General features: G+C 44.4%; 1 protein-coding gene across 2 annotated transcripts in view; it reads left to right on the top strand.

Annotated features, from left to right (window-relative positions):
- CACNA1G (calcium voltage-gated channel subunit alpha1 G) overlaps positions 1–15,733 on the top strand; it is a 252,600-nt gene that overhangs the window by 19,504 nt on the left and 217,363 nt on the right. For both annotated transcript variants that reach the window (XM_054978817.1, XM_054978816.1), the window contains exon 3: positions 12,509–12,606. In XM_054978817.1, the coding sequence (XP_054834792.1) occupies positions 12,509–12,606 (98 nt within the window). The remainder of the gene's footprint in view (positions 1–12,508; positions 12,607–15,733) is intronic.

Raw genomic sequence — 15,733 nt, 5'->3', positions numbered from 1 at the left:
CCTTTTCTTTCTGTTCCTTCCCCTCTCTGTTAGAATGCCTGCCTGAGGAGACGGAGAAAGCCTACGATAGCAGCTTTTGCAAATCCTCTTGCTGGGGGGTGGGGGATGCTCTGGAGAAAGCTGACATGTCGGTGAAGTCCTAGTGTCCTTTCAGTGATCTTTGGAGGCGGGCAGCTGCAACTTTGCTAATTGTCTTGCTGGGGGGGAGATGCTCTGGAGAAAGCTGAGAAAGTCGCAGCTGCCCACCCCCAAAGATCATTGAGAGCAGGCTTGTGACTGGAGGAGCGATTTGCAGAAGTAGGCTTTCTCCGTTTTTTCAGGCAGGCATTCTAACAGAGAGGGGAAGGAACAGAAAGAAAAGGGGTGGGGGAGAGGGACTTCAATTCCCAGAAAGACTTGCGAAAATGATCAAGTGCCGTTCGCGTGTAAGATGTCACTTGTAGCGAGGCTCTGACTCCCACCCTGTAAAGGGCATTTAAAGGGAGATATTGGTCTTTTCTGCTCATTAACATCCCTACCTCTGCTTTTATGTCCATGCCCATATGATCTTTCTCTCTTGCACATATCTCTTATTCCTTTCCTTCCCTTTCCCTCCCTGAAAGCACAATATTTTCAGTATTTGGAGATCAGTTGGAGAAAAGGAAGTGCAAGTGCCTTAGTTATGATATGCTCGTAGTTCTAAAAAACAGCAGCAGCAACTCAGAATTGGATACTGTATTCCTCATCTGGCTGCACTCATCCTTCAGTTGGGCTATCATCTTATGGAAATGGTTTTGACTGTGTACACACAAACAAAGTGTAATCCTAAGAGCACTTTCCTGAGAGTAAGCCCCATTCAATAAAATGGAACTTCTAAATAGACCATCTTAGGACTCCTCCCACACTTACCCAATATGTAGTGGTATCTGCATTCGTTTTGCATGCGCTCTGTATATGTGCAACTGCCTGTCTGACGTTTCTAGAATTTTGCTTTGCAGTACAAGCCAATGGATCTGAGTTGACCCGCTGTCTGATTAGATGTCCAACAACAGTGGAGTAGAACAGGAAAACTCTGGCTTTGTATGTGCTTGCGTGTGCATGCATGTAAATAATAATCGCATTTGGCTTTTCCATATTCCCCCCATCCCCAAACATAATTTCAGCACCAATGTGCTCTTTGAGCTCTTTCTGACTAATTGTAAAACTAATGGTGAGAGTAGGATTCCCAGTTGTCCACCAATCACTGGTGATCGGTAGGAGGTGGCAAACCCCCCAGCAATTGCCTGAAGTGATGTTATTGTGCTGGCTGAAGGTGTGCTCCTGCACTTCACTGGGGCCAATTTTGGCCTCGAATGGGCTGAATTTGCCCCACGCAAAGCATGGGAGCATGCCCATGCCTGGTCTGATGACATCACTTCCCAGAAATGATGTCATCACATGAGTACCAGGAGGAATATCGGGAGGCGCACGGTAAGTGCCAGGTCCCACCCTCCCATCAGGAGGGTATAGGGACCTGGCAACCTTAGGCGAGTGCCAGATTGGTGCTGCTTGGTTCTTTACCTGTCTGCGAGTGAACATAACTCCTGTATAACAATGATGGGGCAGATCATTGGTTCTTCTTAGTCCAGTGTCTAAAGGTAGCCTAGACTGGATGCTTCAGGATAAAAGTAAAAGTAGAGCAATCAGAGAAAAAAGCTGAGTGTTTTTTTCCTTGACCTCCCCCCTGCCCCCAACCACCCCACACAATGTGCTGTGGAATATCAGCACATTCTAGACATCATTTTAGCTAATAGACAATCCAGTAGTTGGAACATTGACTAGGACAGAGGGAGAGGTTGGGCAGAGCGGATGCCGTAGATGATGTTGTACTTGTCTGTGGAGGGTTCTGTAAGTAGCTTTTAAAAATGCAGTGTCTGAACATTTATCATTTTATTTTTTGTTGAACGTTTATGGGTATAAGAATGATCAATAATACGAATGCATTCAGAAAAGATATTCTTTCAGAAGCATAACTAGTGGCAGATATACTTTATGAATTTGATGAAGTGGACTGTAGTCCATGAACATTTATGCCACAGTGAATCTGTTAAAGTCATATGACAGGAAGAGGAGGAGCCAGAATTATGAGCTCATGGGTGTTAAGGCCAGGGACCATAGGCAGCAGACCAAGAGTGCCATCAATAGGAATCACAAGGGTAGAGCCAACCACCCTCCAAGAAGCCTTCGTACAGCATAAGGACACCCCCTCCAACTTAAGCAGCTCTTCCTCCAAAGGAAGAGCCACTTAATTTAGAGGAAACTCCTTACACTGGAGGAAGACTTTAAATTTGAGCCCGAAGGAAAGGTGGGAAACAAAATTTACTCAGTTGAATGATAGGATAGGCATTGCCTCCACCCCACAAGGTGAGCAATAGTAGTTGTACTATAGGGAAGAAGAAGGCAAAGATCAGAGCCGTGGAGGAACATTTTCTAGCACTGAGTGACTTTGCCTTGCTGCTCTGCTGTTTCTCTTAGTGTGAATAAAAAGAGAGGCAGGAACCTTGGCATCTTTGCTCTGTATACATATATACTCACAGCAGTTGCTTTCCTCCAATTTGCTGAGCTATTGGGCCAAGATGGAGGCAGCCTGGCTGGTCTTCTCTCTTGAGGCTCAGAAGCTCCTCTCATGCCCTCCAACAAGCATGGAGACTGAGTGAGTCTCTTCCTATGCGAGCGACATTTTCAGCTCACATCACGCTCCCCTGCTCCCCTGGAGAGTTGAGTCATTGGTCTTCCTGAAGGTCAACATGTGGCTTTTCGATTTCTCACCTGTGGACTTCCAGAGTGAATGAGGTGAGCCCTCCACGTGGCCTGCATCCTCTGGGAGTTTATGAGGTGAGGAAAAACGCTCTTCCCAAGACTTAAAAGTTAGGTAGAAAACCAGCAGGAGAAGGAGAGTTGATTCAGTTGGCACAATAAATGCACACTGCATTTACCTGCCCCCCCCCCACACACTGCAAAACCACCAGTCCGTGTTAGTACAAATTTTTGGAGATAACTGAGAAAAGAGGCCCCAGAAATGTTGTTGTCTTGCTACTGGGATGAGAAGAGTCAGAGAGAGTTGTTAAGGAAAGCAGAGAACAAGACACACTATGTGTCACAGAGGGAACCCACAGAAACACCCAAATGAAGCTAATGTTAACTAAACTTTCCTCATTACAGAGGTGGAAGGGTTGGCTGATGTGAACCATTTAATGGCCGTTTTCACATGCGCCCCAGGAGATCGCGCAAACTCACGGCATGAAGCATCTTCCTAGCACGATCTCCCGGCATGATCCCCTTTAATAGCTCGATGATGTCACAAAAAGCACCATGAAACAGGATCGTGCTGGGAAATTGCGCCAGGAAGATGCTTTTATGCCATGAGTTTCGCGCGATCTTCCAGGCGCGTGGCTGTATGAAAACGGCCAATGTATTGTTATGTTGTTCTAATGTTAACTTAACTTTCCTCATTGCAGAAATGGGAAGGGTGGCTGATGATGAAGGCTACTGCAGAGAGACAATTACTTGGGTTTTCCAAGAGCATAATACCTCTCACAGTCAGTTTCAACCTGAGGCCAGCGGAGGGGAGACGGGATCCATCTTATGCAGCTCTAACTTACAAGAGTGTCCCTTGCTTCAATTTGGTTCGGGTTGGTCCTCATAGGGAACAATGGAGAGTGGCTGGGCAGCCTGCTCAAGGGGCGCTCGGGTTGAGGAGGGCATCATTTTGGTTCTGTTGGGCTTCCTCAGGGATGAGCTTGCATTTAGCAGCTTGCTTTGACTGTGGCATCCCTGCCCTGTGCATATGTGCCCCTGGGAAAGAACTTGTAAAATTTCTCATTATTGGGAACAATGGAGAGTAGCTGGTCAACCTGCTCAGGGAGTGCTGGGGTTTTTTGGGGGCTTCGTTTTGGTTCTGTTGGGCTGTCTGGTGTAGAGCTTGTAGTTGGGCATGTGCCTCTGGCCATGGCAGCCTTGCTCCTTGTGCTTCTACAGTGGGAGTCAGCTTGGAGTTTTTTCCCGCAATAGAAACAAATGGAGTGGCTGGGGCTCCTTTTGCGGGGGATAAAATGCTCCCCTGGAGGGGTCATTAGAGGACAGTTATGAGTAGATCCCCTGCAAATTTGGTGAAATTTAATCAAAAAATGACCCCCCACACACACACTGGAAACTTCTGAATTGAGTTTCCCATAGGAATCCATGACCGAATTTTACCAAATTTGCTCTGTATTACTGAGCCAAACTGGAGAATGAATTTGGTATTCAGGGAATACCAGAAAAAAAATTCAGTTTGTATTGCCATACTGAATTAACTAAATTTTTTTCAGTGCACACCCCTACACTGAACTATGTCATAATTAGAGACGGGCATGAACAGCAATACAAACTTTAAAAAGCCACAAACAGCCCAATCAGCTGTTCACGAACAAGCTGGCTGTGAGGCCCCATTCTAAACAAACATGTGGTCATTGCAAGCCTAGTTTGTTGGTGTTCATTGCTGTTCATCAAGCCAGACAATCTGGCACCTGCAATCAATTCCCTTGGCAACAGGTGGCAGAGACTGCCTGAACTCTGTCTGAACTCCTGCTGTTGCCCTGGAAACCCCAATCTAAGCCCAATTTAGCTTGATAGGTCTTCCTTTCAAGTGTGGAGCTCCAAATTTGTTACAAGGAAGCAAAGAGCAGGGGGGAGGGGGGCTCCCAGCTCTGGTTTTGCAGACAGTGAGGGAGAGACAGCTGCTGTTGGCATTTTGAGAGAGACACCGGGAGAGTGCATTGGAGCTTGAATTTTCTTTGTGTGTGGTGGGATAGGGATCTACCTCTTCAAGTCCCAGGGCTGCTGCCAGGCTCTGGGCCAAGCTATTATTTATTATTGGTACATTTCCTGCTGTCTGCTCAGGTAGGGTTTCTGGGAGTGGTGTGGTAGGGATCTTGATGGCTGGAGGACAGCCTGCTGGCCACTATGAACAACAAACAACAAACAAGTTCGTGAACAAGTCATGTTCATCAATGTTCATTGTTCATGGATGGCAACAAACAACGAACATCATGTTCGATTTTTTTCTGTTCGTGCCCATGTCTAGTCATAATATTCTCATGAATGAATGAAATCCTGGGCCGATTCCAGACGGCCCTCCCCATCCTGAAACGTCGCGCGTCGTCGCGCAGAAAACGCATAATATCACGTTTTCCGCGCGACGACGCGCAACGTTTCGGGATGGGGAGGGCCGTCTGGAATCGGCCCTGCTTTCAAGTCATAGTTGACTTATGGTGACTCCTGGTGGGGTTTTCATGGCTAGAGACTAACGGAGGTGGGTTGCCATTACCTGCCTCTGCAACTCTGGTCTTCGTTGGAAGTCTCCCATCTAATTACTAACCAAAGCTGACCCTGCTTACCTTCTGAGATCTGATGAGATCACGCTCTTCTGGGCTGTCATGTTAGAGTCTGAATTCTATTTTCACATCAATGCCTTATTCACAGTGAACATGACACTCCTATGTGGGAACTTGCCGTCCAAACGGTATTGAGATACAATGAGTATGGTTATTTCTAAAGCCACAATCTGCCTGCCAGGTGCCCTGACTTTGCACAGATGCTGCTCACTGCATTGGTTCTTGCTGAAAGAACAAGAAGTATCAGATTCATTGCCCTTCCAATTAAAATAATAAGTAACAAATAATGTTCAATGCCTGAGTGACAGTTGCTGATGACGGAGCCTTTGAGGGTCTATGAACAAATTTCTCTCCACTTTTCCAAAGATAACATTTGAAATACCTAAAAATCATTTTCTCTCTATTCCCTGATTGCTTAATGTTCTCTCTTCTGATTGCCCCACTTTGTACATAATACAGGACTGGGAAATCTTCCAGTGTGAGTTAAGGATGCTGGGGTGTAGCATAGACCTTCCTCTTAAGAAGCCTTAATACGGCTCTGTTAGTTTTGTATATAACTTTACACACCTGAGGTAATGGAACAGGTGCAGATACAGGTTGTGTGTGTGGTTGTAGGAAGGTTCCTTCTAGGATGTCTGTCTAGAGCTGGACTCAGGAGAGGTCATCTGAAGGAGTGAGCTGTGACTAACAAAAACTCATCCCCTACCACAAATGTTAGTCTTATAGGTGCTACTGGACTCTTGTTCTTTTCTACTGCTACAGCCAGACTAACACAGCTACCCATCTTGATCTTGAGGTCAATAACCATCAAGCAAGTTTCAAATGTTCCCTTCATGAGCAAGGTGATTGATCTGGTGGTGGCGGGACAATTCAAGAATCACTGGATGATGCAGATTTTTGGGATCCTTTTCAGCCTGGTTTCAGGCCTGGTTATGGGCCTGAAACAGCCTCGTTCACCTTGGTGAATGACCTGTACTGAGAGATGGACAGAGGAACTTTGACTCTGTTGATACTGTTGGACCTCTTAACAGCTTTTGGTACCATTAATCATGGTATCCTTCTGGACCACCTTTCCAGGCTGGGACTAGAAGGCACCTTTTTAGTGGTTCCAGCCCGACCTGAAGGGTAGGTTTCAGAAGGTGGTGCTTACGGCTGCCAGTCTTCAGGTAATAGTAGTAGTAGTAGTAGTAGTAGTAGTAGTAGTAGTAGTAGTAATAGCAATAATAGCAATAATAGTAATAATAGTAATAATAGTAATAGTAACAACAACATTCAATTTATTTACCGCCCCTCAGGACAATTTAATGCCCATTCAGAGCGGTTTACAAAGTATGTTGTTATTATCCTCACAACAATCACCCTGTGAGGTGGGTGGGGATGAGAGAGCTCCAGAGAGCTGTGACTGACCCAAGGTCACCCAGCTGGTTTCAAGTGGAGTGGGGAATCATACCAGTTCTCCAGATTAGAATCCCGCTCCTAACCACTACACCAAGCTGGAGATCTCCTGGAATTACAGCTGATCTCCAGGTGACAGAGATCAGTTCCCCTGGAGAAAATGGCTGCTTTGGAGGGTGGACTCTATGGTATTATATCCTGCTGAGGCCCCTCCCCCTCTCCAATCCACACCCTCTCCAGGCTCCACCCCCAAAATCTGCAGGAATTTCCCAATCCAGATCTGGCACTCGAGGAGTGCTGCTCAGTCCCTATGGGATTCTGCAAGTCTGTGGAAACCCTGAACCTGTGCCTGGAGGCAGTTTTGGAGAGGATGTGGGCTAATAAACTGAAACTGAATCCAAACAAGGCAGAAGCAGTACCAATGAGTGGAAAGTCTTCCATTAACCAGGGTTGCCAACTCCCAGGTGGTGGCTGGAGATCTGGAATTATAACTAATCTCCAGGCCATAGAGATCAGTTCCCCTGGAGAAAATGACTTTTTGGAAAGTAGACTCTACGGCATTATATCCCACTGAGGTCCCTCACCTCCCTAAAGTCTGCCCTCCTCAGGCTCCACTGCCAAAATCTCCAGGAATTTCCCAACCCAGATCTGGCAACCCTAGTTAAGGTATAAGCCATTCTGGATGGGGTTGCACTCCCCTTAAAGGAACTTCTGTAGTTTGGGGTTGCTCTTAGATCCAGGCCTGCTGCTGGGTAAGCAGGTGACAGCTATGGCTAGGAGTGCCTTTTACCTGCTTCAACTGGTTAGCCAGTTGTGGCCTTTTGGGGCAGAAAATATCTAGCCAGTGTGGTTCACACCCTGGTTACATCTCCTGGCTTTCTGCAAAGCATGTAAAACTGAATTATCCAGGAGGGCTTTTTTACACAGATAGGAGGGCTGCACTATAAGGAAATGGTTCAGGAAGTTGCTTTGGTAAAGGGATAGGGACTGGTAAAGGGATAGGGACAGTAGACTATACTACAGCATACTGTCTGTTACTGTAAGTATGCTTCTGCTAAGTAATTTCTGCATTGTTTAATATGTTAATTAATTGCTTATGCTTGCTCAGCATTGTTTTAGCTCTGTATCAGACTTCTGCTTGTTTTCAAATTTTATGCTTTCCAATCCCTACTGCATTGTTTTTGGATGCTGGGAACGGGCCTCCCAGGTCAAGCTTCTGGTGCAGTGCTACTTTGCACTGGGCTGATGTGGGCCCCAAATGCAAGGCGTGGGAGCATTCCGAGAGCCTGCACAATGATGTCACTCCTGGAAGTGATGTCATCGCGTCACACAGGAAGCATGCCTTGGACACCTGTTCCCACACCTTTTCCACCATCAACCAGGACATTCAACAGCTGAGTGCTGGGTAACCCCCCGCCCCTCCCACTGGGAGGGTAAGGAACCTGGCAACTCTAGTTGTAGGGGTGTGCAAGCCAAAAATTTTCGGCTATAGCCGAAAGTAGAAAGCCGAAAGAAGATTCTCTATCGTTAAAGCCGAAAGCCGAAACAAGAATCTCTTTCGGCTTTCGGCTTTCGGGATTCTTTCGGCATTATTTCGGCATTCTTTCGGCTTTTTTCTATGGGAAAATGCCTCCGTCTTCCAGGACGCCTGGAGGAGGCATTTTCCCACCGAATAAGCCCAAAATTGGTGGGGACCTTCCTCTAACCCTTCTCTAACAACCACCCAAGTTTCAGACAGATTGAACTTTGGGGGGCCATGTTATGGCCCCCCAAATCAGGTCCCCCATCCTCCCATAAGAAAGCGAAGGAGCAGCATATTGTTAGCATGCTGCTGCTCATCTTTCTTCATTATTTCCTATGGGGGAAAAATGAAGAGGCAGGCTTCCTTTGCCAGGGGTGGCATTTTGCATGCAAAATGCCCCCTTACCCTCAGGGGCCCTTCTCCCACCCCTCCTCCCACCCCCCACCAAGGCTCAGCCTGCTCCCACTTGGGGGGGCCATTTCATGGCCTCCCCAAGTAGGTGCTCTAATCTCTACCACTGACAGCTGGGGGAGGCTTGTCTTGCCAGGGGTGGCATTTTGCATGCAAAATGCCCCCCAGCCCTCAGGGGCCCTTCTCCCACCCCTCCTCCCACCCCCCACCAAGGCTCCCCCAGCTGCTCCAATATGCTGCTCCTTCGCTTTCTTATGGGAGGATGGGGGGACCTGCTTTGGGGGGCCATAACATGGCCCCCCAAAGTCCAATCTGTCTGAAACTTGGGTGGTTGTTAGAGAAGGGTTAGAGGAAGGTCCCCACCAATTTTGGGCTTATTCGGTGGGAAAATGCCTCCCCCAGACGTCCGGGAAGACAGAGGCATTTTCCCATTGAAAAGCCGAAAGAAAGCCGAAAGAATCCCGAAACGTTTCGGCTTTTTTCTTTCGGCTACCTGAAACGTTTCGGCATTCCCCGAAACGTTTCGGCATTCCCCGAAAGAAGCCAAAACACTTTTGTTTCGGCATTCTTTCGGCATTCTGAATGCCAAAACGCACATCCCTATCTAGTTGTCTTGGTGGCCTTGATGAGTGCAGACTGGATGGGTATAAATTCTGCAGACAAATGAACAACAATGAAGGAGGGACTGCTGACTGCTCACCTGTCCTTCTTGGCATCAAGAAAATTCCCAGAGGCAGTTCTTCCCACCACTACCTGTCTCCATGGGGAAAAAAGAAGTCCCATTTTATTTTCATCCAGATATCTACTACAGAGAAGGGAAAAAAACCCCTACCCAGCAACGAAGAGGTTTGTGTCCAGTTCAGATATTCACTGGGTGCTTCTTGTTTTATCATATATACCCTACCTGCTAGTCTCTACAGCACAGAGAGCCATCTTGTGGCAGATTCACAAGGAGCAAGTAAATATATCATTGTATATATCAGCTACTACTTCCATGTTTTTAGTACAAAGTGATTACCCTAGAGTAAGGGAATATCTAACTTTAAACACATTAGATGCCTTTTTTCAGTCATGTATTCCTCTGTGGTGAATTTGCTAGAAATTCTTTGCTAGAGAGCCATAGAATCTTTGCACAGGACTACAGTTCCCAGAATCCCATATGCTGCTTTCTCAAAGTGAGAAATACAAGTAAAAAACTATTGTCCAAAAGTCTGAAAAATATCTATACCAGATAGCCGCCATACCATACAGTGACAACTGAGAGAGGGAAAGACCTGTGTGTCATTCTAACCTCTGGGTTGTTCACAGGGGCTTCTTGTTTCACTGGCCATTGGTCAATCCTTTTAGACTGCCAAAGATTTAGTTAAAGATTATACTCCAAACCCTACCATGTTAGAGGTAACTTACCAAAAAATTAAGTGCTAGAAACCCTATGACAAGTCAAATCATCATTACAATGAAATAGAAGTAGAAATTCAACAACCCAGTCGCAAGTACCGTTACAGGATTCATTAGTTCCACTCAAAATACAGCAGAACTGTTCTTAAAAACACAAAGAAAGAAACCCTGATGGTGCTGCACCATCTGTTAGTGTCAAAACCAGACTGGTATGAGGTGAGACAGGCTTCCATAACTTTCTAACGCTTGCCTTGAGAAGGTGCCTCCTCTGGTAGATGATTCTTTAAGGTAAACGTTGTCTCATTGAAGGCTGAAGATTCTGTAATGACCAAATGGATCTCAGAAACTGAGCATGCCACTAACGGGAAAGGCTTCAAGCTGATCTTATCTGGTGAGGAGGTCTGCCCATTTTTCTCTTCTGCAGGGGATCTGCAGGAGTATTGGAGGACTGACTATAGGCTTAGAGTATCTACTTTTACACATATATGGACATCAGATATTCCTCCACACTTTCTTTGTATCTCCCCGCCTCAGAGGTTATATTTTCTTTCCATTAAGCCACTAGGGTGGGTTTTCTTCTTAAGTGTAAAATAGAATATAGAATTTAAGGGTGCTTCTGTTGCATGAGCGCTCCCTGATTGAATGGCTTAGTAATCAGGAGTTCAGAGCGAATCCACAGGAATAGGAAATAGTACACCGAATGGAATGTACAGTGTGGCACAATGTATTCCACACCACAACATTATAGCATTCCTTTAAACTTGTGGATTATGTTGCTTATCCTTAATATGCAGTTCTTTGTCTAAGAGTCTCTCAGCACGAGGATCTGACATGTGAAGAACACATGTCGGGGATGCAATGTTAGCCGAGAAGGGTAGATTAAAAAGAGGAAGCCGACGACAGGGCAAAGGCTTTGCAATACACTGGAGTCACGCGAAGGGGCTGTGAAATGCCAGAAGGGAAACTTCAGCCTATTATAACCTCTCCATGTCCAAGCCTAGTTCTGGAAGGCAGCTGTAGCCCATTTTTGTTCCTCGCCGCCCTCTGGTTGCTATCCCACACATTTTTAGACTGGAGAGGTGAAATTGACAGAGGCTTTGAGGAGGCGAAGATGAAATTAACAAACCCTCTGTGGAGTGATCTCTCTTTTTTAAAATTATGCTTCCTGGCTAATATTGCGTCTCCCTACACTTGACAAACACACGCCATGCCGTCTCATGTAGAGAGACTCAAAATTACAGAGAGGAAAGAAATTAGTATGCCATGTGCATAGGTGGGTGCTGTACGGGTGGATCTTGGATGAACTGAATGGCAGCATCCAATTCTCCCCCTGTGCCCATTGTACCCAATGAGTTGGTTCAGCAGCATATATATTATAGTTGGGAATTAATGGATTTTCCCAAGCCTTCTCCTTAACTATTTTATGCTCTGAATTGCACATCACTCATTTTTAATTGCACATTGATTAGGAGAATGTCTAAAACTAGTTCAAGAATAATATATATACTTGCATCAAGATTTTTCTGGTATGGTCTTTTGCTGATGCAAAATAAATGCCTTCCTGTGCATTGGTGGAACTGCACACAAAAATAGATTTCGATGCAATCTTGCTAAGCCCAATCACATCACGACTGTTCTTTTGCAAGTTTTTTTTTAAATCAGTGTGCATATTGGCAACATACTGCACGCTCTAGGATGTTCCCATAAAGTGAGCTTACGTGCTTGTTCAGATGTATTCTGTGGATCATGTTGAGCAGGTTGCATGTCTTGAAATCTTGGTACGTACCCTGCAATTTAGAAACTATGGCTTAGATCCCATCAAAAACCTTCAGTGATGGCAGGTTTTATGTCAGCAGCCTGTTCAGTGGCAATTTAGGCTGCAGCAAGAAGGAGGAGGCAGAGAAGTCATGCAGTTCCTCTGTGTGCTGGCCTTGGGAGATAAGATCATGGAATGATTTAAGGGGGGGGGGGTTGGAGGCCTGCTGCAGGAGGGGGGAATCAGCTGAAATTGCCCCTTCTTCTGTCAGTGGAGATGATCAGCAGGAGCCAGTCTTTATGCTACGAAGACAAACTTTTCCTTACCGTTTTCCTCAACTGTAGATTAATCTTTGCAAAACTTCTTCCCCACAGAAACTCTACTACAAAAGAACAACCCAAATACAATGAAGAGAGGAAAAAGAAACTTTATGGGATATTTTTTTTTCTTCCCATACTTTATTGTGATTATGCAAATAACTCCCAATTAATTCCTCCAGGACCTTTTATACATGAAAGAATGCCAGTTGGGGACTCTTGGCACCACGTGTAGAACGTTTGATTTGGGGTGCTTGATCTAACTCTTTTCCTTCAGAACTCTGATGTGTTCCTTTTATTTGCGTTCTTTTTGCAGCATGCTGGAATACTCTCTGGACTTGCAGAATGTCAGTTTCTCAGCTGTTCGGACTGTCAGGGTACTCCGACCTTTGAGAGCCATTAACAGAGTTCCTAGTAAGTTGAATCTCTTTTCTTCTTTTTCCCCCCTCCCCTTTGATAGTAGCTCGTTATTTCTGACCAACTGGAACTAGAATAATAAAAGGGACACCTTACATCTTTTCCAAAATCCCATTTAATGTGCTCACCTACATCTCTTAACCATACCAACTGCTATTGCGTTTATCATCCTCTTATGCCTGGCCTAATACCTGTGTGCTCCTTTTAATGAATAGTCTATCCATCTCAGCCATCTCCTTAAAAAGGAGTGAATCGTTAATCAAAGAGACAGAGGGAGAGAGACTGATGAAACCTTGCCATTTTGTGTCCAAATGCCTTTTCTTTTCTTATGTGCTGCTTCTCTAACTGAACACTGTTGTTGGAAATGTCTCTCAAGTGAATCATTTTGTAACAGAATTAAAAGTGTTTGGAGAAATCAGGCGTGTGGTAGCGAAGAGTTGATAAGCCACTGGGCAGTATATGCGCATGCTTGTGTTAATATATGCATGTATTAGTGTGAAATATTTTATTTATGTATTTATTTAAAAGAATTATACTCCATCTTTCCTCTTGGCTCAAGGTGGTTTACAACTAATAATTAAAACATTACAAATTAAAACCACAAAAATAAAAAACCCTCCCTCTTCTGAAATGATGCCTGCTGTTCATTTGTATTTATTAAAATCTTGTATACAAATATTTGTATATCTTGCACAGTGTAAAACATAAATGCTTCCTCTTTGTAGAGCCACCAGATCCCTTTTGATGGCCCTTGTTTTCAGCATAATAGTTCCTTGGACCATACTGGAGTCCCCTTATTTCTCAACACCCAAGTTTCCGAGCTCTCTGTTCATCATACTGTTCTTCTGTGTGTTTGAAAACTTTTAGCAGTGCTGTGTTTTCCCTCTATCTCCATCCATGAGAAATAGATGGGTGAGATGACACCCGTTTTATGTGGGCATGTCTGCCTGCCTCGAGGTTGAGATAATAAGGTGGCTCATGCTACTCATTTTACTCCCAGTTATCTGGAGAAGACATGTAGAAGCAAAAAAAAAAACAATTTTTTTTAATGAAGCCGGCTTCCTGTACACAAAGACTAGTTTGGAAAATCTGGTTTGTACCACTACTTTTCTTCATGCACTTTTCTAGGATTTTTGTATTGGTGGTGGGCATTTCTATCATAGTCCTTTAGGTCCGTTTCTCAAAGTTTACGTCCTGTTGTATATGGTGTTCCATTTCTTGACCATGCATGAGCAGAGGTCTAGTTTAAACTCAGTTGAGATGAAGGGAGTGGCCTTCCAGTGTGTATGATACGAAATCTTTTCTATTGTGGATCCTTCTTCAGTTCTGCGAGTCTACTATGGCACCGTGATTGAGACCTGTTGGTCAAATATTTTGGGGAAGTAGCTGTTGTTCTTTTAGCCATATAGTTTTCTGCATAGAAAGATTGGTTCTTTGTCATGAGAGAAGACTAAATATTGTTTGTGCTAGTTGCACCAGTTCAGTTATCGAAAGTTATATATTCTCGAAAGCTTATGCTACAGTAAAGTTGGTTAGTCTTAAAGGTGCTACTGGACTCTTTTCTATTTTGCTACTACAGACTAACACGGCTAACTCCTCCAGTTCAGTTATAGAACTTTAGAACTCTAGGGAAATTCAGTTTGCTGCTGAAGTTGATCACTCTTGCCCAAATAAATGGCTAGTATGAGTTCTCGACTAACAATTTGTTCGTCTTTATGGTGCCACAAGACATCAGGTAGATCAAGGACCTCACTCCTTCACCCTTTTTTAATGCTATGCATGAGTGCAAGGCTTTGTCGTTCTGAGTCCTGAACCAGAAAAAGGCCCTTCTTGTCAAATTAGCCTGTTACCGTGACAACATGGTTCTCAGACCTTGATCCATCTGTCAGAAGCCAGAAATTCCGAGGCTCTATTTGCTTTCCTAATCCCATTAAATTAAACCTAATCTGAGAGGATGTTCCCTGTTGTTGTTGCTTTTATCATTTCAGGTGGCTTGAGAAATCTCTCTTGTAATTCTTCCCCCTAGCAGAGCTGATGGATGGCTGAATTTATCTGCCACTGTCTAACTGTGGGTGTAATTCACTTAATGCATTTGCAAATCCTGGGTAATTTATCTCTGCTCCTATGCAGCAGAGGCAGGACTGAACAAAGACATAAGGAGGCAAGACGAGGAAGAGAGTTTGAATCAATAATAAATGCAGGGACTTAAATACAGGTCATTTAGGAACAGGCTGTGTGTGTGTGCATGTGCATGTGAGAGGGAGAGAGAAAATACAGTATATAGAAGACAGAGCTATTATTATTGGAAGGAAAAAGCAAGTAGAATAAACTCAGGTGATATGACGACTTAACAATGAAAAACCTCTTGCTGAGCTGTAAAAGTAAAAAGAATGGTATTAAAACTTCCTTTAAATAAGATCAATAAAAGCAAGACTGTAGATGAAAGATGCAACACAGAAAAGAGAGAGAGAACAAAAAAGAGAGAGAGAAAGGGATGAACAAAATATTACAGAGAAGTCAAATGGATCCATTTTTGTGCAAATGTCGTCGCCATCAATTTGTCTTTCTGTTCCAGAACCAAATGTTCCTGACCTTGAGTGAATTATCTGCGATGTAAAGTCCTGTATATTTGAGAAGAAGGGATTTAAATGAGCAGAGAGGAATTAGGAATGGGGAAGGAGATGTTAGTATATATTGAATTGGGGAAGAATGGAGTTAAGCCAGTTTTGTGAGCATGAGAGAGGAGAAAATAGCAAGGAAATAAGGGTGTTTAGCATTTAGCGTTACTATCTTTCTTCTAGTGAGGACCTTGGGAATTTCACAGCTTTATCATGACAGCCTGGATTCACAAACACATTTTCCCTGCATGGTGCTATGTAGTAGTGTGACTCTTCTTCACCTTTCCGCCAGCCACTTACCGCTGTTAAAGAAACAGGATCATTGCCAGGAAAAAAAGGTGCAGCTGCAGATAAATCAAAAGAATGAGGGGCAGCAGAAAGGAGTAGTTCATTCACACACAGAGTGGTGAGGAAGCTACTCCATGACGGTAAAAACAGTAAATCAAATAATTGACATTTTATTGCCCTTTAATGGCATCTCCACATCTGCCCCCTGAGATAGGGTG

Source organism: Eublepharis macularius, chromosome 4 (assembly GCF_028583425.1).
Source record: "Eublepharis macularius isolate TG4126 chromosome 4, MPM_Emac_v1.0, whole genome shotgun sequence".
Lineage (NCBI taxonomy): Eukaryota > Metazoa > Chordata > Lepidosauria > Squamata > Eublepharidae > Eublepharis > Eublepharis macularius.
This window is presented reverse-complemented; position numbering and strand designations above follow the sequence as displayed.